Here is a 25,136-nt window from a genome sequence, read left to right as displayed (position 1 = left end):
TCCACGACTAGGCTTGCGATGTGTCGGATAGATACTTCCTGTTGCTTCCAATGCGTAAATCCTTGTTTGCAGTGTAATTATTTTTGAAAAAATGTTACGATTCCGCTTCTATCCGAAGAACTCCAAATATATCCTGCGATAGAGGTGTGGTTTTTTCAATAAACACGAGCGAGTGATATCAACGGTTTAGCGCGAGTGATATCAAAGGGCTAAGTAAATGTGTATCATATTCATGTAAATAAATGTTGACCTGTTTCGCGGGTAACTTTATAATTTTATTAAACTGTTTGCTTTACTGGTTAATCATGTCTGCGTTAATTGTTGCGGAAATGTAAAATTAGGGCCTAAAATTGAATTTTATAATCAATACGTGTTAACGTATATTTTATTTTCTCTCGAAACCATCACACGAGTCCTTTGAAATTAATGTTAAATTAGAGAGGAATTTTGTTGATGTGAAACCGCATAAATTAATATATAAATTTAACATAATTTAACAGCTGCATGTCATTTACGTTCCTAAATATTATTCATGAAGTAATTGGAATTTTTTATACACTTAGTTTTAAGATGATTGTATAAGTTGGGAAATTTTAAAGTTGTTTTTTTTATTCTTTTACAAAATTGTCAAAAAATAATGAGACGAATAATTCAAATATCAAATTTCAAAATTTCGTTCTAAAAATTATATAGATATTCTTTGGACCAGGATTATTTTTCATTTGTCTTATCGTATCGTATGCCGCCTGGTATATCGTATATCAACGTTGCATCTAGTTAAGGTCCATTCGTTTGTACAAACGAGTTTATCAGAAAACCAATGGATAGCATCTTCTAAACCCAATTTTGCAATGCCCATGGCTTCTGATTGAATGGCAAAAGGAAAACACAAGTTCCCGAAATATCTTCTTGCTTCTAGTGATTCGCGACCAAGGATTCCCACTATTTACGTTCAGATTTCTGTTCGCTCATGGCGATGAGTGACAAAATGCTTTTCTCCTTTTATTTTCAATTCAGAAATTAGATCCTCCTGCGCAGCATCTCAAATGCCCTAAATTATGAACTCTATTATACAAGGCTTAGTGTGAATTAAGAAAAGAGGTATTTCTTCATTTCTAAAAACTCCTTCCTTCCGTGTTTATTTTCGTTCACCTAACGTACTGAGATATAAAATGAGCTACAAACATCCCGGATGCCAATATATTTTTCTCTTTGTTGTTTCTGTTGGCTTAATCAAGTCAAATAGAATACATAATAATAATTTTTATTACACCAATTAACCTACATAAAACCGCCTTGCCTCCGTGTGTACTTAAAAGGTATTCGACGATCTTTTCAGGCAATTTATCGATGAATATTATCAACAGTATTTAAGTCATTAGTATCACTTTATGACATTCTGCTATTTGAATATATTTCTATCCTTACATTCACTGTTTTCTAGGCACATGTGCCATTGTATTTACTAAGTGGTCATAAACGTCGCCCGAAATCTCTCGTGAGGAAACGGCAAAGACCAGTATCATTATCAGCTATAATGACCGCTTTAAATGAAAATAGTTGAATATTTAATGCAAATACTATTTCACTATCGCTAATTAATTGCAAGAAAATATTCAGGCAACTCAATATACGTATTTCGTTCAAGAACCCACTATAAAATCCAAGCTATTTCGATCATCGTATTGAAAGAGGTTTACTTTTAGTAAGCCTTATGTCTCACTAGAGTGCTGTTAGTTGCAGTCATATCCACCCCTTAGTTTCATTTTTGATGTCGATTGAAACAACAAACTTTTTACACTTAGAATAATAGAAAAAATGAATTTCGTACGTTGATTGAACACTTCCATTTAAAAGGTTTGACACCGAAAGAGATCAAAGCCGAGTTGGATGAAGTTCACGGCATATCTGCGTATGTGTTTTCGACTGTTTTCGACAGAGTAAATGAATTGAAACGGAGCGGTAAACCCACAAATAACGAACATCATTAGAGACGTCCAGTGGAAGTGACTTCCTCCTAAATGATTTTAAAAAATCCATTATCAATAGTTGGAGTGATCGACAAATCAAATTTCGTGAAACAGTTTAGGCCACAGGCATATCACAAGGTACAGTGTTTTCAATGTTGCAAGAAAAATTGGGCGTGAAATTAATCTCGGCAGGATGGGTGTCACGTTTGCTATTGGTGGAGGGTAAATACAATCGTGCGGTCGATTTGGAGTCTGGTTTGGCGCTTTTCCGTCGTAATCCTGACGAATGTCCGCGTCGATACATCATGACTGTGGAGAAAACATGGATACATTACTGCGCACCCTCCAGAGATGAAGGAACAGTTGTAACTTTGGGTTCCTAAAGGCTATCGGGCTCCGAAGATGGCGAAGACGGTGAAATCCGCCGACAAAATAATTTCCACGATCTTTCGAAATGCACACGGGACCATCTGCATCGATTACTTGCAAAAATAATAAACGATACCTGGAGAGTAATATGCGTTGTTATTGTACCGGTTGAGCAAAGAAACCAAGCAAAAACTTCCTCGTTTGGCAAAGAAAAAAAGTCTCTTTCATCAAGATTTATCACCGGAGCAGTTTCGATGGGAAGAATTATGCAATTAAAGTTCGAAGTATTACAACATCCACCGTATTCACTGCATTTGGCCCCCAGTAACCTTTTTATTTACAAAAATGGAAAAATAGCATGGCAGAAAACGATTCACGTCGAACCAGGATATTATCGCAAACACAGATGCCTGTTTTTAGAACATTCCGTAATCCTACTTTTTGGATGGGGTAAAAGTTTGAAGAAACGCTGGAAAAAGTGAATCGAGCTGAAGAATTTTGTTCAAAAAATAGAAAAAATCTACCAAAACTACTTTATTTTAACGAAGGTCTTATTGGGAAACCAAGTATTACTAAAACAAAAATTAAAAGTCACGTACTTTAAGGTAAATTCAAAGAAACTGTGGAAAATGCCGCAGCAGTAAATTTTAAGGGTGTCATCTGCTATATACGCATTTCAATGCAACAATTTCAGATTTTAAACAAGGCGAATGATTTTTACACTGAAATTGTTGCCTCGTACTTTAAGGTAATGTCTATGTTACGCAAAATGCATTGTATTGACTAATTATGGATTATTTGAACTGCAAACATTTTACCACTTCTGATAAAATCACTTCACATAGAAATTTGGTGGAAAAATAAGCCTCAACCTACGAAATCGCTAGCCAATCATTAGTTGGGGAAAACATTGAAACAGTATTCGGGTCAAGCAATTAACGATTGATCATTCCGAAATAACTACACATTAAAAATAAAAGCCTCCGAGCGCATAGTGTTGAACTTTTAAACAATGATTGAAAATTCAAAATCCTGTAGCGAAATCAAAAATGCATTACCTTTGGAGTGTAACCTCCAATTGAGGTTATTACTTCCAACATTATTACTTCATAATTACTTTATTATCATGGAAAAGAGCTTTATGAAGTTGAGCGGCGTTCGTAGCGTGACAGAGTACCAAATTAGTTTTATACTGTGGCGTAACTCAAAAGCTTCGATCAGCCTACATTGTTTTTGTTCACATTTCCCACATTTGAAATTTAAAAAACGTTTCAGAGTAAACATCGAAGTTTCAGGCTTGACTTTGTGGAACTTATTCATTACGAAAAGGAAGAAAAAGCTACGTAGATTCCACTTTATTTTTTTTTGGTTTTACGACCCGGGCTTCAATGCATATAGTAGTACTTGATTATGGCATTATGTATTGAAACTCGGGTCGTAACATTAAAAATATTAGGTGGATTGATAAGCTGTTTTTTTTCTTTCCGTTAAAAACGTTTTTTGATCAAATAAATACTTACCGTCGCAATTTAATCGAACGGTCTCTACCTAGCACTTCAATTTATTCAAAGTTCTGAGCAATACGATGATATGTAAATTTGCAAACCACCCTATTGAGATATAAAAGTGTTTCTGCAGCGCTACGGTCACGCCGCATTGCCAATTAAAAGAAGGATATTCGTAACAGCAAAACGTCAATGTCCAGGGTAGAATTCGAACCATCGACCTTCGGTTGCACAAGCGACCTCGTTTCCACACAAATAATCAAATCGGCTTCAATATTAGTCAACGGAATTGAATCAAAATTCAATTTGCAATAAGTTGAAAGCTGGGCTAGATTTAAACGAATCAAAATGTGGTCTAATGTGATGTGCATTATTTATCACCTCTAAAAGTCTCTCCTGTGGATTTATTAAGTTGTTACTCTACACGATATTTCAAATAAAAAGCGAAAACCCCAGAGTAAAAAATCATTCGTCCAATGCCGGGATTTGAACCCAGATTCCTTCGGTAACAAAAGATCCGAGATCAAACCGAGGTCAAGGCGAATCATACTTTCACTCTGAAAATCTTATATTTGTGAACGTACACTCCACTAATTAAATATTGCCGCATTTCCCGCAGTTCATTGAATTTCAAATAGTTTGATGTTTCTCCTTTAACTAAGAGTTGAGAGCTGATGTAGTCACAACTTAAAATAGCTTATTGGTTATATTAATAATTCCAATGGTTATTATATTAATATAATTTATAGATATTAATATCATTATAATAATATTAATATAATAATAATGGTAATTATATCAATAATTCCAATTCCAATGGTTATTCCAATAATTCCTCAGAATTGAAGGAGTCTCATTTCGTTGGTTAATAAGCTTTTTGTATGTATCTAATTGTATAAATGGTATGAATCCAACCTTAGGGTTGATACCGTGTTTTTTAAATTATAATTATAAATAGAACATTGATTAAATCCTTGGGCCAACAACTCATTCAACTCAAGAGTGACAAAGCGTAATCAATATCTAAGACAGCCAAACGTTTGAAAAAATCAACTCCTCCGAGTCAAGTTTTTGATAGATCAAGAAAACATAATTCCGTTGATTTTCTCTATCCTTCATTTTAGAATAAAATTTTATTCTCTGACTCGTAATCCATAGTTCAATTTTTTTTCTAACTGGAGTTATATTTCTTTCCCCAATGATAAACTCCCCTGACTCGATGGAAATTTCTGGTAGAGCGTGAACATTTCAACCGAACGTGAGAAAAAACAAAATGCTGTAACGAGAGGCTCATTGTTTACGGTTTGGTGGAATAATTGGCTGCAATTGAACAGATACATTTTTATTTCCTTCTGAAGAGTTTTCAACGTTCCGGCTGATCTGTTGAAATGCATGGGTGGTCTGAAAAGTTTCCGGCCTCAAATATTTCAGAAAAAATGTCTTATATCTTTGTTAGAACCACCCTCGTACTTCTACAAGAGCGGCCTGTTTGTTTCCGGTTGGAATTTTCTTCGGGAGATATATCACATAAAAGTGAACCGCACTTTATGAAGACATGTTTCAGTGTCAAACACTGTGTTCACCACAATAGCGAGTGAGAGTGATTTGCTTTTCGTGTGAGGCCGCGTACAGATGTTTGAGTCTTCTCCGTCTCTATGGGCGCCTTGAGGATTCGGTCACTGGGAAGGAATTGAGAAAGGAAGATCTACGTGTACAAGAACAATTCGCCGATAACAGAGACAACCAAGTGTGTTTTTCGGTCAGTCTGCTTGCGCCGGGGGTCCAGAACTGGAATTTCAGATGCTTAATAAAATGAGAAAAACCTATAGGGAAAAATGATATCGTCACTGACGAAACAGCTTCACCATGATGCGCTTAAAAGCTTCGATAATTCAAGTTTAAACATATTTCAATGATTGACAATTCATTAGCATCTTTAGTTTTTCAAGCTTACTTTGTCTCGATTTTTTTTCGCATTCCCTTGAATTAATATGCAGGATGATTTTTTCTATACCCGCTAGTGTCCTCCAATTTCAATAAAAACTAACTTTCATTATACCTTGCAACAAGTTTATTGTAGGATAACGTAACTTATGCTTGTGTCTATCACTATTTAAACTGCGGGGAACAAGATTTTATCCGAGTTGAAATTTTCGTAACTTGAAGTGTCATCTACATACATACATACATTTACGCATTACTCAGCAAGCCACCACAGACGGGGAGGGTTAGCCGGCTGTGCATGCAGAAATATGAATGTATATTTGCTCATATACACAAACACACGTTTACATAAACTCATGCATGTAAGAATTAGTGCTCTTGACTCATTCATTAAATTTTGGTCTTCGAATATATTCGAGCGCTTGGGTTCGATATCATTTTGATTTGGTATCGTGCGAGGAAAAAACGAGTGCATGAATATACTACCTGTGACGGTGTCTACTTCTCTTATTTGATTGCTGTTGTTGAATATACCAATAAAATGTGGTGGCATAATAATTCCCTCTGTGTCACAAGGTTTTTTTCTCCATCCAAGATATTTCGATTTATCACAGTTTGACCGTATTGAAATTACGGTTTCACAACTTTTTCGCCTCTGCACGCTTGCTCCTTATGCATATCTATTCATTTCTCACTTTTTTCACAGGGAACAGAGAAACGGAGATAGGTGAGATAAAGCTATTAAAAAAATTCAAATTTCTTTCTCGTACATAAATGTGATTTTCTCTGACAGAAGCCGTATTTTCCTCGCGTTACTAATCTTATCATCATACTCAACGCCGATAGTTCAAAGAATTTGCATAAAATACCTCCGAATGGAACATGCTCCAACTGTTGCCTGTGAACTGAATTCATTTATATTGCCCATCGGATGAGTTTATAGGAATAGGAATAAAATATTACACGCCCCAAATCTGCTTCGATATTTTAATATTTCTCATCTTCAAAGGAAAAGCATTTGCAAGCGACGGAAAATTATACATAAAAATTGACTGCAAATAAATATAATATTTTAGGATAAAAATTATTTCTTCGCATTATCTTGAAAGAAAATGTGCCAGGATGACGCCCAATGAAATTTACATTTCCTCTGAAAATTTATCATCCGAGGTAAGACGTATCTCAGAAAATTGTTAATATTTCTTTTACTTAAGGTAATACTCGTATTAAAGGTAACAGTTAATTGATAAGGTAAAACTACGAGGGTCATCCGGAAAGTAGTACCCGTTCGTGCCGCATGAAGTGCTGACGACGCGAGTAGCCGCTGGACGAGGTCAGATAGCTTCAGTGGCTTGTCTGCCTTCTCTGAGCCAAGTTGCGTGACGCTAGCATTGCCTGTGTTGTTTCTGTGATTGTTTACAATGTTTAAAAAAATTGAGAACGCCGCCAGTTGTGAAGTGAGGGCAGTGATTAAATTCCTCAATGCAAGAAACGTTCGCCCATGTGATATTCATCGCCAATTAAAGGAGGTGTATGGAGACAATGTAATGGACGAGTCGTCTGTTCGGCGGTGGTGTCGCAACTTCAACATGGGGAGGGGGAACACACACGACGATGAGCGTTCGGGGAGACCGTCTGTCATTACAGACCAACTGGTGAGCTCAGTTGACGAATTCGTGAGGAACGATCGGCGCGTCACAATTGATGACATCTGTGAGCATTTTCCCAATGTTTCTCGAACAATTGTTCATGAAATTGTTAAACACCATCTGCATTATGCAAAAATTTGTGCAAGATGGGTCCCTCGCGTATCTCAATGAGCTGGCGGCGAAGGACTATGCAGCAGGAATACAGAAACTTGTCACACGTTATGACAAATGCCTTAATTTGCTTGGAGATTATGTTGAGAAGTAGTTTAAAGTATCCTCTTTCAAATAAAATTTTTTATGTTTGTTAATATTTACTTTTGTGTCTTTATTTCACGAACGGGTACTACTTTCCGGATGACCCTCGTAACTCATCCAAACGCTCTTCTTTTTGTTAAAAAGTGCCGCAGAAATTGCCATTTACCGACAGATTCTAAAACATATTGGTCGATAGAGAAAGTTTTATTTTAAGATACAAATAGAACTAGTTTTTCCAGAATCATATATTATTTACCAATAGCCATAAATAATTTTTTAAGGAAAAACTAATTATTTCAAAAGTTTTTCTAGAATTTATAGTGCAACAATAAGTGGCAGTTACCACACTAAAGTTATCAAATTATTACATGAATTTCTATATATTAACTTAAAAACATGCTCGTATTTATTTTCACATAAGCACCGTACTTTTTAAACAGTATGATTTTTTTCGTATGTAAGCATTTACGCTAAAAAAACCAGAGAATTATCAGTTATACAACGTCGTTGTATGATCACCAAAGACATTCGTTTTCTTGCCGCCCATTCACCCCTTTATATGGACCTTTTATCGGATGAAATATCTAAACATACCTCTCTTTTTGTAAAATATGATATCAATAGAGGATAGTTTACAAATTTTCCATAGAGAAATTATTTTCATAGATTTTTGAATCACATCATCTCAGACTTCTACTGCCCACCCGATACACAAACCCATAAATGGAAAAATGCACTAGGCGGGGAAAATTAAAATCATTCAAGAGGTCGAACGTCTATCCTTCATTCATGTCTAAAATAACTAGCTAGAAAATAAATAATAATAACATCTCGGATGGCATTGGACAATTCTCATTGCAAAATTCGGGTGAAAATAAAATGTAATGTAGTTGCTGTGAAATATTTGTTGAACTTCGGTGATTCTATTACATTATTTAATATTTCAAGTGTGACATAAAAGTCTATGCTATATTTTCATCTCATTTGTTTTCTAATACTGCTGATTTTCTTTTCCTTTACTCTAATAGATGAAGAGCGCGATAAGCTTCGGGAAATGGGATTTATGGAACCACATTGCACCAACTACCTGTCCCCTGAGGCTGGAAGAACAGAAGAGGCGAGGACCGACTGGCAGCATAGTGAGTAAACAATGTTAATTACATGTATCTCGATCACCTTTCAAACAAGCTATGGAGCACGAAGACTATGAGACCGAAAGTATCACTATCGGGTGGGATAAAGGTTTGCGGTGGCTAAAGTATCAGATTCCCATCCACAGATCTTATTTGAATCCCTGAAGTGGCGGGTTTTCCCGGAGGTGCCTCTTTTCAAGCGCGTGTGTGGATAGCACTTGAAATGCAGCATAACTTACCTTGTATGGTGCGCTAAACTGTTTGGCCCCTCGACACCTTTCATTGAGAATAGCCTATTTCTGTTTCTAGACCTCTATCCTCTTTATCATTAAAAATCCCGTCCAACCTTCAAATCACCCACCTCCCCCTGATGGCTTAAATGTGTCTTTCGGTCACCTCCCATTAAAACAACAGCTGCTACTCACTTAAGTCTTACTCTTTTCACGCAAATTTTCCACTGAGACCGTAGTATCTCTTCTCTCCTAAAACTATCCGCTTTAATGTGTGTCATTTTTACTTTTTTCTCCTACAGTGCAGAATTATCAGTTCCAAAATGTAATTTTTTTTCATCACTAACAAAAATTCGAAAAAGAGAATTTATGAAAATGTTTTCGTGCAGTAAAATACTTAATGGAATGTCGGGATTCAAAATCAAGTTATTTCAAATTTTTGGTATTGAAATAGGATTTTCGTTTTAATGAAAAACTATTACTTTGTGAATCCACAGTGTTATTTTATTTAGATACGACCCAGGATTAGACGTCCAATGCCTTCTTTAAGTACCAACTCTCACGGAAAACCATGCAAATACAATAGCAATACAACCATGTATCTTACAGTTTAGAAAGGGGAAAAGGTGGGGTATGCGGAGAAGGGAGGGCATGCGAAGGTGAGTTTGCGAGGGATTGCATAATGGAGGGAAGGGAAGAAAGCGGAAGGACGCCTATGGGGAGCACTCTTGTCGAATCGTTCAGAAATGTGGGAGGGGGGGGCAGTATGTAAGCTCTAAATTGACAATAATATAAGACTCTTCACATGCTTCGAGGTCAAGGAGGAGGGTGTGAGAAGTGGAGGTGTTGATCTCATCAGGAGCGCAGGTGTTGGGGACTTAGGAGGGGGTGTAAAAAACGTCGTTGGCAAAATTCTCCTTAGATCGTACTCTCTGTAGTAGTAGTCTCTGTCCTTCAACGTCTCTGTTCTTTTTAACGCAAAAAAATTAAATTTATTCATTATTGTGGTCATTTTCCAATAAATGTTTTGCAAAACGTAACGCTGAGTTTTGGTTCCTCATAAAGGCTTGGCGCTACTTCAAAAGTTCTTAATATTTTCGCCTGCTTGTCCAGCATACAATGCGCTCCATACTCAGAAGGTAAAATTCTATACTTCACTTTTTTCCCGATTTTGAATTTTATCTTTTGTTTTGTAAAGTCGTTTATGGGGTCTCATTTTATATGAAAAGCTAATTTTAATTTTATCTTTTCGTAGCTTCTTGGAATTTAACGTGTATCGCCATCCAGACTTATGATTCTCCGCCGTTTGGCGGAAGAGTCTTGTCACAGTTGAGATTTATAAATATATTTGACTGCTAGTTTATTTAGTTTATTTGAGATAAAATTGAAAGATTATTACTCAGGGTATCGATTATTGTCGGCTATTGATTTTATAGTAGCCTTGATTTTGTTATAGCCAATTCCTTTTTTTTTAATTGGATTGAGACATTGGAATGTTCACCTATTTGTAAATCATAAAATTCAAAGTGGGAAAATCTTCTGGGGAAAAACATGCCTTGGGCTGAAGTGAACCACTTTGTATCTTTGGTCTGTATGTATACTTTTTCAAAAGATAGAGAACTCTACATGGTTGTTTATTTTATATTCACTTAAATTAAGGATGTTGCGTGAATTTCTATCGTATATTTCGCGATAGAATTTCAAGTTTTGATTCATTGAAATTGAATGAACTCGAAGCATTTAAAGTTACCTTTTGTAACCCATTAACACACAAAACACATAATCTACATTTCGATGCCAGCACAATACATTTTTGATTAGTCCATTACCTGAGGTGTAAAGACCTTTTCCGAATTGGTCTGTGTAAATATTCGCCAGGAGAGGGGGCGAATGTCGAGCCTATGGCTTGTTTGAGCTGCTCGAAATATTTGCCATTGAATATGGATTATTTGTGTGAACTTCATGTTTTCAGCTGTTCATATAGTTCACACGTTATAGGCGTTGGCACAGACTTGGGAAAAAGCATGGTTTCTCCAATGTCCAGCGCTTCCTTTGGCGTGACACTGGCGAAAATATTGCACACATCCAATGCCACTAAAATACACTAGCTGGGGATAAACACCTTGGATATCTGGTTGATTTAATCAATAGAATTACTGATACCGTATTCTGCGGAAAATTTATAGTGCTCTCTGAAAACATTGTTAAGTTTTCCCTATAGTCGGTGTTTGGGAGCCGTCACGTTTGAAACTACCGGTCTGATCCAGGTTCCAATAAACAAATCCAGGTTTGTTTATTTTGGGTAAATCAAAATATCAGACAGCTGAGATTTGGTTAAATTAATTCTCTTCGCAACCCTCGAATAGCACTAAACATGATTTTAAGGATCTTTTGCACTTGCCATGAAATATTGCTACAAAAAAACCTTTCAATTCTTAAATAATGATATGTTTACCATAGGTACGTTCCATTTTCAACGCTGATTTGCATTCTAAAACAAGGTTTTCCTAGGTCTTTCAGAGAAACTGTGATTTTTGGTACTTTTTTTCAAGCCTTTTTCTACCAAAGTTATTTCAATTTGGTTTAAACGAGTTTTCTTATAGATTAATGATTTTAAATCCGAACGAATTAGCAGTCTTGCCAGGTGATCCAGTTGAATGCTGATTGGATCCAGGTGTTTTTTAACTCCCCTTCTAAAGTCAATTTCTCAATTTTTTTTTGCAAATCGCATCATCCAAACTCGGTCACTCAATCCAATGAAACTCGCAAGTTAGTTCTACGTAACCTTATAATAGATACTAGAATCTGAAATCCATTTTCACATACCACTTGTGTGGTTCCCTCTTGAGCCATACTCTCTCAGTCACATTAACAGCGAAGGCACATGCTGATGAATGGGTTTTCATTTAATGATAGTTTTACTTCGGGATGACGCCCTGTGAGATGCACTGCTGTTGGAGAAGATGTTCAATGCTGCAATCCGGTACTGTGGAACCGCAAAGTTATAGCTTTATCATTATAATACAAATAGATTCCATAAAGTTACGCCTGAAACCAACAATTACACCACCAAGAATTTTCGTGTTAAAAAATGGTATCATTTGAAAATCATTTCCTTTGCTTTTGATTGTCCACTATATCGACTGTATTTACAGCTATAAATTATAAAAAATCTTTTTTTATTCGAAGAAGTTATCAGATTTCTCAAATAGTCATCTTATGGGGCCACAGAATAATTCTAAGTTCATTTAAGCATCAGCTTTTAAGTTATTAATATCAGCATAACCTATATAATATAATTTAACAAAAAACTTTGACATTTCATATTCTATCCGGAAAATTCTTTTTTAAATATTGCATGAAAATGGCATTAAAATTATCAAAAATCAATTTTAAACACATTACTATTACTCTGCTACATTTTCATTGAAAGTTTGTAATCAAAATTTTCTTTATCTCATTTTCAGACCGTAAAAATAACATGGGTCTTACGATACATTCCTTGACTCGGCAATAAAAAACCCTTATATTTTCAGACTAATGAGGGAATTTAGCGTAAAATTACATGTATTGGACGAAAATTTGTCTTCCATCCATAACGTTAAGTACTACATTCAAATATTGTTCGACTTGACCTCGTGGACATACATACATATATAGTATACTATATTTTATGATTCACTCGACACTTTCAACCCGTGTGATGTTTCCCGGCATACATTTATGCAATGCGGGTGGACAGAGTTCACGGGGAGATACCAGTTTGCCTGACAAGGAGAAATATTAACCATATTTATAAGTTGTAGCACATGAAACCGGTAAAATAAAAGTACAAGGGAATGGCTGGTTAAGATTTTGGAAATATTTTTATCCCTAATACTAAGAAGTAGTAGAGGTTGTGTGATCATTCCCATATTCTGAAAAAAATACAGAAAAATAAAATTATTCAGAGTAAAATTTCTTCCAACACTATGGGCTTATTAAAATCATAATTATTCCGTATTAAATATTTACTTTTTCATTACTTGAATTTTTCAGCAGTAATTTTGTTCGGAGTTATTCTTGTGCCACACAAACTGACTTTAACCAACTTCCTTCTTTTAGATAAATCTGCAATGTAGTAATGAAGTCGTTCTTATAAGGTGTGTGTCCTTTGCAAAACCATTTAAACTATTTAAATAAGCGTAAAGGAAACTTTAAAGTGCTTGCTATACGTCCTTTAGTTCAAGCGAAGTCTCATTCTCCGTCCACCTCTTTCTGTTCAATTTTACTCAGCCATATGAACTAATTTTATCTTAATTATTCCTATGCGAGGTAAAAGGCATAACCTACTTAAACCAAACTTTTCAGATTATTTTACAAAATGCGGAAATATTAAAAAAGGACATGCTCATTATTTATTGGTGCTTCTCGTAACGGAAATATTCCTTTTAATGCATATATTCCAACTCCTTTCGTTCAGGTTGAGGTGGTAATGCATAAAAGGTAAAACTAAATTACTCTATTTGGCAAAAGAGAATGTGGATGAAATACTACGGCACTGAAATAAAAATACATCCACTATCTCTAAATTTGATGTATCAGTTCTAACGAATGTCCTGTCTAAGGAGGTTGGGTTGTGACGGCAAGAGTCGATGTGTTTGTTAAGTCTCAGTTTTAGTCTAAGGATCTCAAGGCTTTCAAGAGAGGTTCGAGCTCTACTTTTCACAAATACTGGATTAAAATCCATAAACATATTTTGTTTTAACTCTAAATTTTACTCCATAACATTTAAATGCAAGTTGGTTTTTATATTATTAAAGGCTCACCTATTTTTAGTAAAATTTCTAGTAGAATTCTTCATTTAATGATAATTTTTATAGCATCTTTTAAAATATCTATTAAATGTTCACTCCAAAAAGACATGAGCCGGTATAATATTAGTGAAAGGATATATTTTGCAAAACAATAAAAAGGGTCTCTTTCTTTAATACTCTTGAAAACTAATTTCCTATGAATGTTACTCTAAGACATTAATTAAACATTAGAATGAGTTTGAAAAAATATTTAGTGTTGAAGAGCTATACGAACGATATAAATGCTTTAAATTATACATTCAGCACGTTCAATAAAAAAGCACCATACACCCCGCTCAACTATAAATAATGATGAGAAGTAATTTTCTATTCGTAAAGTAAACTAGATGTACTTCTCTTTGGCCTATTTTCGGAAAGGAGAAGGGAACACCGGATAGAGGGAATTTTTAAGCTCTCCGAGTGCGAACGCATCCACTTCTTGAGGATGGTTGCCTATTCCCAGAACCAGCCGACTGAATTTTTAATTTTTCCATCGTTTGTCCCTTGAGATACCTCTCCCCGCTATCTCCCATCCCTCTCCTACTCTCTTGTCCCCCCCCCCCACACCTCCCTTCTACTCCCAAAATGCTGCAGAGCAATAAAATGCCTTAGCCCTACCACCGTTTGGAACTCTTTCGTCGTCACCAACCCCGAGATTTCCAGAGACGCAATCTCGGCCCTGAATATTGAATGAAAGAGGTTACCTTATTAGGGTCAAATCTGCGAGTTGATCCCCTGCATGCGTTGGACTGAGACCTTGCCGAAATCCACGCTTCCACCTTCCCCCCCCCCAGAAACTTAATCTTATCCCTTGGACCACCGTGGTGGTATTTTTTGCACGTAACGCATTTTTCTTCCGGGGGCAGCTTCCGCTCCTCCCTCCCTCGAGGAAATGTGGAGAAAGAAAAAAAAAACCTTACCACACACTCCTCCATTTCCGGCACGGATCCCTTAGAATGGTCAGTAGGAATTTAAGATGAGGGGAGGGAACCAGCTTCAACTTCCAACGCGAGCGCGAAACTGACGCGAAAATTATAAAATGAGGCCCGCAGTCCTCGCCTGCCGTCTGGAAGGATATTTGTGGTCACACCCCGTGACGTAATTTAATTAGAAATCGCAAGAGGGATTCCACCAAGTGTTTGAATATGAGAAAGATATACTGCGTGGATGGGATGGTGGGAATGGAGCGTTTGGCTGCCTCCCTGTAAATGAAAAATAGGAGGCGGAAGGAAGAATAATTTTTGAGTCGTCATACAGAGGACCAGATAGTTTTCATACCCACCAGCTGTCCTTGAGCTCTGGTTACTTAGTAACTGTTGCGTTAGCAAAATGACCTCGGTAGTTTAGCGCAGGCTGTGAATCAGGTGTAGGAAGCAATTAGGAGCAGAAGGAAGGATAAGAAGAAAATTAACATCGGAAGAATACTTTCTAAATGAAAGATACCAGGTGTTGTACAATTTTAAGGTCCTGTCAGGCACACCGTGTGCCTGTACTTTTTGGTGTTCTCCACTCGACGCCATTTTAAGAATCCTAATTGTATGATATTTTTTTACTCGTAACCGGCGCAAATAGATTTACCACATTTAACGTCGCAATAATTCCTACAGTATGGTTATGATATATACCATGCGCAGTCATGCGCAATTGTGTACGTTAGTACAAGGACGTCAGGTAATCAACTAGTGCGAATATTCGAAATACTTTTTAGATACGTGAAACTAACACCGCCGAGCCACTTTCATCCAAAGGATTTTATTTTTTTCTGCCCATCAGAGCATTAAGATACCACATTAAGAAAACGTATTTGAAAATTTTATTTTTATATTAGTGCTAACGAGGGCAACTATTTATGGAATTAGTATAACACCCGGAAAAAAATGTTTCGGAAAGGCCTTAGGCAAGTCTTTTTTCCTCAATTCTCTCCTGATTATGCTTGGATGAGAAAATTATTTTTTTAAACCCTGATCCACACTATCATAACTGGGACCACAATTAATAATCTTCACCTAACGATTTACATATAGGGGTTTTAAGAGTAATGTTCCTTAGTGAAATTATTTAACAATTAAGTCCATACTGGGAAGAAGATGAATGGGATTCAATTACTTTACAAGCAAATGCATCAGTGAACACAGGATAAAAATGTAATGATTTGTTAATTAGTAGTAACCATATTGTGTACCAAATTAATAGATATAATTTCGTCAAGTATATACACGCATACCGTTTGCAACAAAACTGTGTCTAGTTAATCTCAATACCAAATACAGGTATGCAGATAATTGAGGTGACTCTGATGAAAACTTTGCACTTGGAGTTGCGTATATATGGACTTGCCTCATAAAACTAATAAATTCATTAGATTTTGCTCTTAAATTTTGAGGCAATATTTTAACTCTAAATATATGTTGGCTCGAGAGTTGAGCGCAGCAGATTAAAAGGCATGGCAAATCTGGGCGCAAGAAATATTAATACTGGCTGCAAAGCGCAGTTGGGAAGTCGGTCATGGATTTTCTCATGCTCGAGGGTGAAATTTATGATGCATGAATTAAGATATATACGAGAGATGGAATCAGACTACCCCGGCTGTACATGAACACACGCGTAGCGAGAAGCCGACTCGACTGCAGCGAATTAGTTTAATCCCGACAGATTTCATTCGCTAGATTTGTAGTTGGCCGTCGCGCTCCTTGTTCTCGTTATTTGATTAAGTTTGACATTTTTGTAATCCCCCTACATTTGAAAAACAGTCTTAAATAATAAATGTATGACTCTAAAAGCATTATTAACTGCTTTAACCGGGCGACTTACGAAGTTATTTTCACTGTTTAGGTGGGGGTTTAAGTTCTACAAATTAATTATCGATGGGAAAACAAAAGGATAGATACGCAATACTTGCATATTCACTGAATCCTGTCATCTGAGAGTGCCACATGCTATCGTTCCACCCAACGAATGAAACTCTGCACTTGAATTCCACACTACACTCTACTCGGTTTAATATAAGCCCCACCGCTTTAGTTAGTATAATATTCTTTCGATTCAGTCTGAACCAGTTGAACCCGTGAAAAACAGGCTACCCTCTGAGGAGTTTGACTATCATCAAAAGCTTAAAGTAATTCTGAATACTAATAATGAGTCCGTGCAGTGATGTGTCGTCATGATATAGTGATATCGCCCTAGCAGCGTGTTCGCAGAGAACCGAAAATGTCTAAAACCAAGAAATACACCGATTTAGTTTTTTAAATAGTGTAGTTGTAACACATCTTAACCATAGAAACGTGTGTCAGAACTGTTTTTAGGCACGCATTTGAGATTTCCCCTCGTCCTTTTCCGTCCGCAATCTTCAGTCGGACTACGCCATTGCCTCAAGTGACTGTTATAATTAGAAATTTTTCACTTGAAATCATAATCCATTATCCACAATAAAGCTCAATTAACGAAAAAATGTTCTAATTGCAGGAATGCAGAATTTGTCCATCTCGTGCGCATTGGTGTGCCTCATCATCCTTGGTTCTTCAGCTCTCGTCGGTGCCTTTGGAGTTTTACAGCATCAGATCAGTGCTGTGCTCGTCACTGGAGTTATGTACCTGCTGGCAGGCAAGGGATATTCAATAATACTAATTTCCACAAATTCTATCCACAATTATTCTTTTAAATATACTTAAGTGTCAACTTCATCTAGAACTAATTTTTGGGACAAACTACTTGAATGTTCGGAGTGGTTCTTTCGGGTTTTCTTCCGCGTGTATCCATTTTTCGGACGATATTTCGCCAACGTTCCAGTTGGCTTCCTCAGGTCCACTGAAGTGCCGATGCAGGTTTTGGTCCAATATATATACCCTCCGTTTGGCGCCTATTTTTAGGAGGTGTGCTCTGATCCGTTGAAATCCTTGAGGACACGTTTCCACGCGCTGGCGAGGGGGTAGCCGTCCTCGCGGTTGAAATTTCTGGGCGTTTTTGCAATTTCAATTGCCTCTCTGATGATCCTTGGGTAGTAGCGGCCTTCTTTATTCAATAAAGTGGCGTTGTCAAACTCAATATTATGTGTCGGTCCACTCCAATGATGTTCAGCCACCGCTGACTGCTGGAACTGTCTATTTTTTACGGCCCTTCTGTGTTCTTGGACTCGGCATTTCAGCGCTCTTGATGTTTGGCCGATGTAGGAGTTGCCGCAGCTGCATTTGATTTGGTAGATTCCTCCAGAGATGTCTTTTGGGAGGCGGTCTTTCGCGTTGACGAGGATATTGGCCACTTTGGTTACGCATTTGAACCTGGCTGAGACATTGTGTTTCCGGAGGGCCCTCGCAATTTTTTCCGTTGTTCCGGCGACGTACGGCAGGAGAGCGTGTGCCGTCGCCTTTTCCTTAGGGCTAGTCTCGTCGGTCCTCTCCAGGGCCATCCGCTTCTTTCCTTCCACCCTGTGCATTATCTTCAGAATGTTGTCACGCCGGAAGCCATTCATCTGGAACGTTTTCAGCAGATGTTGTTTTTCTTTTCCAATGGAGGCAGCGTCAGAGAGGGAGCATGCTCGGTGGAGTAAGGTTTTAATTACTCCGGCTTTTTGTTGAGGGTGGTGATGGGAGTCTGCATGGAGATATTGGTCCGTATGGGTCTTTTTCCGAAAAACGGAGTGTCCCAAAGACCCATTTTCTTTTTTCTCGACCAGGACATCCAGAAAGGGCAGCCGGTTGTCCGTTTCCATCTCCATGGTGAATTTAATAGCACCATTTTGTGCGTTGAGGTGTTGCAGGAACTTCTGGAGTTCTTCTTTTCCGTGGGGCCATATTACAAATGTGTCGTCCACATATCTCACAAAGAGTTTGGGTTTTTTGTGGAAGGATTGCAAGGCTTTTCGTTCAAAAGCTTCCATGAAAAGATTGGCGATCACCGGTGAGAGTGGGGACCCCATTGCAGCGCCATTTGTTTGTCTGTAGAATTTTCCGTTCCACGTGAAGTAAGCGTTTCTCAGGCAAAACTCCACCTTCTTTGGGATGTCTTTCGGGAGGCCGTCACTCGTGAGTGATTTGATAATCTCTACTGCTTCACCGATCGGGATGCTTGTGAAGAGAGAAACTACGTCAAAACTCACTAAAATATCCTCCTTGCTTATTTTGGTCTCTTTTATAATCTCAATGAAGTGAGCGGAGTTCTTCACGTGCGTTGACGACTTACCAGAGAACGGTAAGAGTTGCTGGGACAAATATTTGGCGAGTTTGTGGCATGGAGAGTCTATGGCACTCACGATGGGTCGTAGAGGGACACCTGGCTTATGGATCTTAGGTAGGCCTCCTATATATATCCTCGTCAACGCGAAAGACCGCCTCCCAAAAGACATCTCTGGAGGAATCTACCAAATCAAATGCAGCTGCGGCAACTCCTACATCGGCCAAACATCAAGAGCGCTGAAATGCCGAGTCCAAGAACACAGAAGGGCCGTAAAAAATAGACAGTTCCAGCAGTCAGCGGTGGCTGAACATCATTGGAGTGGACCGACACATAATATTGAGTTTGACAACGCCACTTTATTGAATAAAGAAGGCCGCTACTACCCAAGGATCATCAGAGAGGCAATTGAAATTGCAAAAACGCCCAGAAATTTCAACCGCGAGGACGGCTACCCCCTCGCCAGCGCGTGGAAACGTGTCCTCAAGGATTTCAACGGATCAGAGCACACCTCCTAAAAATAGGCGCCAAACGGAGGGTATATATATTGGACCAAAACCTGCATCGGCACTTCAGTGGACCTGAGGAAGCCAACTGGAACGTTGGCGAAATATCGTCCGAAAAATGGATACACGCGGAAGAAAACCCGAAAGAACCACTTCCTACATCAATAATCTCCGCGGAAGCCTACATGGATACTTGAATGTTCATTAAATGAGGAAAAAAATGTATTTTTCCACTGTTCTTTATTTTGGTACTACTAGTTTCAACGCTTATGCGTCATCATCAGGTACAAATTAGTCAAGTTGATGACACCCCACACCCCTCTCCTCCTTCCCATCAACGCCGGTCACAACCCCTCCTCTTCCCTCCCTCTCCTTCCCCGCCCTTCCCCCTCTCTCACACACCGCTTCCCCCACAAGAATGGTAGAGGCATGGATCGCAACTTGACTCATTTGTACCCGATGATGACACCTAAGCGTTGAAACTATTCGTACCAAAATAAAGAACAGTGGAAAATTAGATTGTGTTCTTCATTTAATGGACGTGAACGTCCACACAGTTGAGCCAGAAACCATCGAATAATTGAATGGCGGTAAATGCATATGTCCTGACACAATAATGCAAGTAATGGGTAATTTGATAAACTAAAATTCCCGAAGACAATCGTCATCGATCCTGATAAAGGTTCTGATATATATCTCCTGTCTTGGGTGAAAATCCAGAAAATGTTTTCTTTGAGGTGACAAATATATAAATCGATCGGATTTAAATATTTGGTATATTTTTCACTAAATGGAAGATAACGTTCTTCTCCTATTCACATTTTATTCCACAAGCTTCATCGCCAATATGTAGAATTAATATTTCTAGAAAATTGCGTTCCGTTTTTCTTGTGTACGACACATTTCGTCACCACTTAACCTTAAGTGCACAAGTGATTTTGGAAACATTCATTACTTTGTCTTAACTCTTCTATCCTGACGGTCAAGTTGAATTCACTAAAGTAAGAACGCAACGCGTAACTTTTAGCACTACAGGGAATATGCATTTTCTGTTGCAATTTCAAAAGAAAGACCATACCTCGAGAAAATTAATGTACCATCAGTTTCTTGTGCGCGTTTTACTATATGAATGTCCTGGTTCATATGATTTTTTCCCAGCGGTCCATACTGCTCATTTTGACCTTAAATGCTATCGTGATTGAAGGAGCACGTTATTCAATTTCTAAAAAATGTAACGTTCTCGCGCATTATAAAATAAGCGTTTCCTTTTAACGGAGGAACGGTAGTGTCTATCTCCCGTTAAACTTGAAACTTAGTTACCGGATGCCATGTGGCATAAGAGTTATCATAAATTGTTTCCATTGTGCAACCATTGCGTAAAGATAATAACAATTTTTTTTCTCAGTTCATTTCGAAACGCAACCGCTCAGTCTGGGTTCCCAATAAAATGACAAACACCCACTAGATTTTTCTTAATTTTATAGACTCAAATTTTCTCACTTTCTCCCCATCGGTCGCAATGGTATATATTACGCACGCAAACATTGAAGGAGTGGCGATTGGTGTATGGAAGAATCTAATGTCTCTCTACGTGACTTTACCACTATTTATGATGCACATCGGAGAATACTTCATGGACCAATGTGGAACGGTCGTTTATTTGGACGGTCCTTAAATACCAAAGCTTTAGGGATGGAGAGAGAGGGCCATTTTATGCCGTTACCTTACGGGGGTAGAGGTGGTTCAGGTGAAAATGCTTACTGAGGGAATTCACCTCAGCATTAATTTAGCATTTATCAACCTGTTCAAAAATATTTCTAAATGTTGCTTTAATTTCACTATGCGTATTTTTAATTCCACCGAACTAAAAAAAACTAGTTATCATTCACCGCAATGTACTTTTTTCAGTGCAATTGTGCAGTTGAAATAATCAGTGGATAGCCGCAGAAAAACACTCATTCGTTTAACCTAAATCCGGTTTTTTTAGAAAAATTGTCTGATATCGCAGTGACGACGCTGATAATTAAGTAAAAGGGAGTAATTAACATTTGGATCCTCTGCAAAGGGGGAAGGTATAGAAAAGTTAAAATGGCATTAAACTTAATTCAAGGACGACATCAATGGCAAGTCACCACCCAAAATCTACATGAAGTATTGATAACGTATACGTGAATAGTAATCAAAATAATAACCTTATGTTTATTTGGAGGAAGCTAAGTCTCAAGGGGGACGCTCAGTAATGCAATATTGAATCGATGGTTTTCAAAGAAATACGACATACACAATTTTTAATGGTCTAATCAGCAGTCAACTAGGCTGCTGGATTGAGAATCCCGCGTTCATATCCACATAAATGCTCAAGAATGTCATAAGAAAGACCACAATAATAAACATAATAAGTGAAACCATTAAACCTTTATTAATACTATTAGGTGATACCCCAACCCTCATATTTTTATAATGGCTTACAATTTTAAACCTGATTGACGCTTATCTTTGCTAAAGAACCGCAATTAATAGATACATCGGAAAATGGTCATTGGTTGTTACTTCTGAAAACTTGGGAGTTTTGTAATCCCCCGCCTAGCGTAGCCCCGCAACACTAACCCCGGATCATTCTTCCTTCCAGCCACGTTTGCTACGTTCACGCTGACCATCATGCACTTCAAGCGCCGATCCAAGAAGGGGGAGTGCGTGATGCCGGTCGTGGACGCAGGCCCAGAGGGTGCGGGGAGCGCGGCTGCCGCGGCCGACACGGCACCCTCGGAATACGCCGCGGCCCGGATCTTCTCGACCGGCTGGAGCCTCGACCTCGGCTGGACGGGAGTGGTGCTCTGCGTTCTGGCCAGCGCGCTCTGGATCCTCCTCTCGAAGATCATGCGATACAGTCCGCTATCCTTCCCAACCTCGTAGCAGGCAGCCCCCGCCGCCTCTGGGACCCCGCACTCCAGGCAGCGGAGGCCCACGCGCTCGCGATGGCCCGCAAAGGACTCGGCCGTCGCCCCAGCGCCCTACTCCCCGGATCTTTGACGGGTCGAGTGCGATGGCGGCGGGTTATGAGAGAATCGAACCCAGGACTTAAATAATCTTACGTGAAAGGGACTGCTGTGAAATGTTTCCCCTTCGTGGTATTAGGGAAATTACAATGGGACGTAGGAAAAAAAACTAACATGCACTTCGCGGAACATGACGAAAAAATGGGAAAGACGGAAGATGATAATGATGTCATTTTCAGTTTTCCATTGACGGGTGGCTGTGGAAATTGTTCGCCGACGTTCTTTTGCTACGATTTTTTTTTAAAGTGGATGCTAACATTTTTTTCAGAGCTGAGATGCCGCCAAAAGACAAAGTGACGTACAAGTGTGCTAATTCCTCTGATTCTAGTCAGTAAAGTGAGTGAGAAGATACGTGTGATACTGTAAACTTGACCCCAAATGAAAAAAAAAACTGTCGGAGAAGCAATGACAGAAACTTAAATGACTTGGATGCATGAGAACATTTCCTGCAATTATGAGATCGGTGCCATCCTTAGGAGAATGGTAGCCGTTTCTGACTGACTCTATTCGGCAGAGTATTTAACGTTCTTCCATAGCATAATTTTTAACATTTGGCCTTTTGCTTCTAGTCAATTGACTTTTGGAGGGCTTCGCTGTTACCTCTTTGCCAAAATGAACTGCCTAAAACCGTTACAAAGACTATTTTTAGATATAGAGGATTTTAATATGAAATCATAAAATAGGATGGTCGAATAATATAAAATTAGTAAGCGGCATTTGTATGAAGTCCCCATTAATGATGTAAGAATATTTCTCTAGATAAATTATTTCTTGAATGGCTAAAAGAAACAATTTCGAAGAGCATGCTTTCAATAATAGAGTATAGCCAGTAGTTCATCTTAAATGCAATTTCATTCAAACTTCTATATAATAATTTAATAAATATTGAGTTTGGAACATATCATAGCTTTGCTACAATAACGTATATACTCAGTTACATATAGGTATTTCCTCTATGTGGCATAAATACAACAACTGTCCCCTCACAATATATTTCAGCCATGTCATTTTGTTTCCATTGTAAAACTTCAGGAGCTTTCAAAGCCCCTGGTTTATCATTTCCGAGGAACAGCCATTTCCATGTTGATGGGGATAGGGAAAACAAATTATGCCCGTGCTTTTCTACATAGTTTAAGGCACACACTTGCATTCATATTGAAATTATTTAAAACTAACATTTATATTATATACATCCTCATACATTTCTATTGGATACCACACAATTTCATAAAATAACTAAAATCTTCAGAATGCATGTATGCATACATTTAATGGAGACTTTATTTCAGCATTCACTTTTCACTTCACTTCAGAGCATCATTTAAATATTATTTGATATTTTAAAATGTTTGCCCTTCAAACTGTTACATTTTACATGATCATACAGGCAGTCCCTGCTAATGTGTCAGGTTGAACTCCAATTCTAATAACTGCTATGAAAAGCAGATTGATAAAATGTTTCCTTCGTATCATTCTCCATGGACTTTAAATTGAAATGCTTTCCATTGGTAAATTAAATAAAAAATTTACAGTGCAAAAGATGCTAAATTTGCAATATTTCCTGGAAATCCTATATTAATTTCACTTTGCTTCATCTGTTACTGCATCATTATCATGAATTAATGATTTGGAAAGTGGAAGATAAAAAGTGTAGCAATGACAAATAATTGGATAATGGCAATGAAGGAATGAATCAGTCATTTCTAATTCACCTGACATGAATGAACTGATGGATGATTAATGGACCAATTAAAAATTCGGGACTACCTGTAATAAAATTATTTTCAATATGTGCACATCAGTTACACATTTCTTTCCTATTTAACATTAACGTACACCTCAAATCATTTCATAAATTTCAAAATAAAAGACCAAAATGATAAGAGCAGCATGTTCAAAACATGATTAAAACGTCATGCCCTCATGAATATGTTTAGCACAAGCCATGTAAAAATATGAGAGAAATAAATATGAAATACCAATTTAAAGATAGTGAACCTTAATCCTTACTACCTTGTTCAGAATGCAGTGTCAACTTCAAGACAGAAGATTAATATCCTTAAATGCAATTAGTTAATATTCACTTGAAGAAACTAAATTTTTTTAGTGAAAATAAGCCTTTCTGGGGATTTAAAAGGTTCATGGATCTATACCTACAGCAAACTAAAGAGTTTTCTTTTAGGAATTTTCCAAGGCAGTTCCATGAAATATATTTATTTATGTACTGGACTTTCAGTATGAACTGAATCCACCACAAACTAATGACGTTCAAAAATGAAACTAAATGGATTAACAAAAATTTGTCAGAAAATAAAAATTTAATAAAACAGATTTGTTCAGAAAAGTTTGTAGCAATTCTATATAAAAAATAAGTAATTTTTTTGACTAACATAAACCTTTTCATTACAGACAGTGTGATATAGACTGGATTTCATGGATGGTAAGACCTCATGCAGCTCAAATAGGTATTTTTGGATTGGCAGACAATACTCATATACTCATTCAAATATATTTTTAA

The 25,136-nt window shown here is 37.6% G+C and overlaps 1 protein-coding gene across 1 annotated transcript in view; it reads left to right on the top strand.

The window, feature by feature from the left end:
- Positions 1-24,899, top strand: part of LOC139690408 (uncharacterized) — a 225,989-nt gene extending 201,090 nt beyond the window's left edge. The window contains exons 2-4 of the mRNA XM_071587849.1: positions 8,721-8,831; positions 17,353-17,490; positions 22,192-24,899. Coding sequence (XP_071443950.1) covers positions 8,721-8,831; positions 17,353-17,490; positions 22,192-22,475 — 533 coding nt within the window. The 3' untranslated portion in view covers positions 22,476-24,899. The remainder of the gene's footprint in view (positions 1-8,720; positions 8,832-17,352; positions 17,491-22,191) is intronic.
- The last annotated feature ends 237 nt before the right edge of the window (positions 24,900-25,136 follow it).

Source organism: Hetaerina americana, unplaced genomic scaffold (assembly GCF_022747635.1).
Source record: "Hetaerina americana unplaced genomic scaffold, ioHetAmer1.1.p SCAF_3, whole genome shotgun sequence".
In the NCBI taxonomy this organism is placed as follows: Eukaryota; Metazoa; Arthropoda; class Insecta; order Odonata; family Calopterygidae; genus Hetaerina; species Hetaerina americana.
Note: the sequence above shows the minus strand (reverse complement) of the source record. Positions and strands in the feature narration are given on the sequence as shown.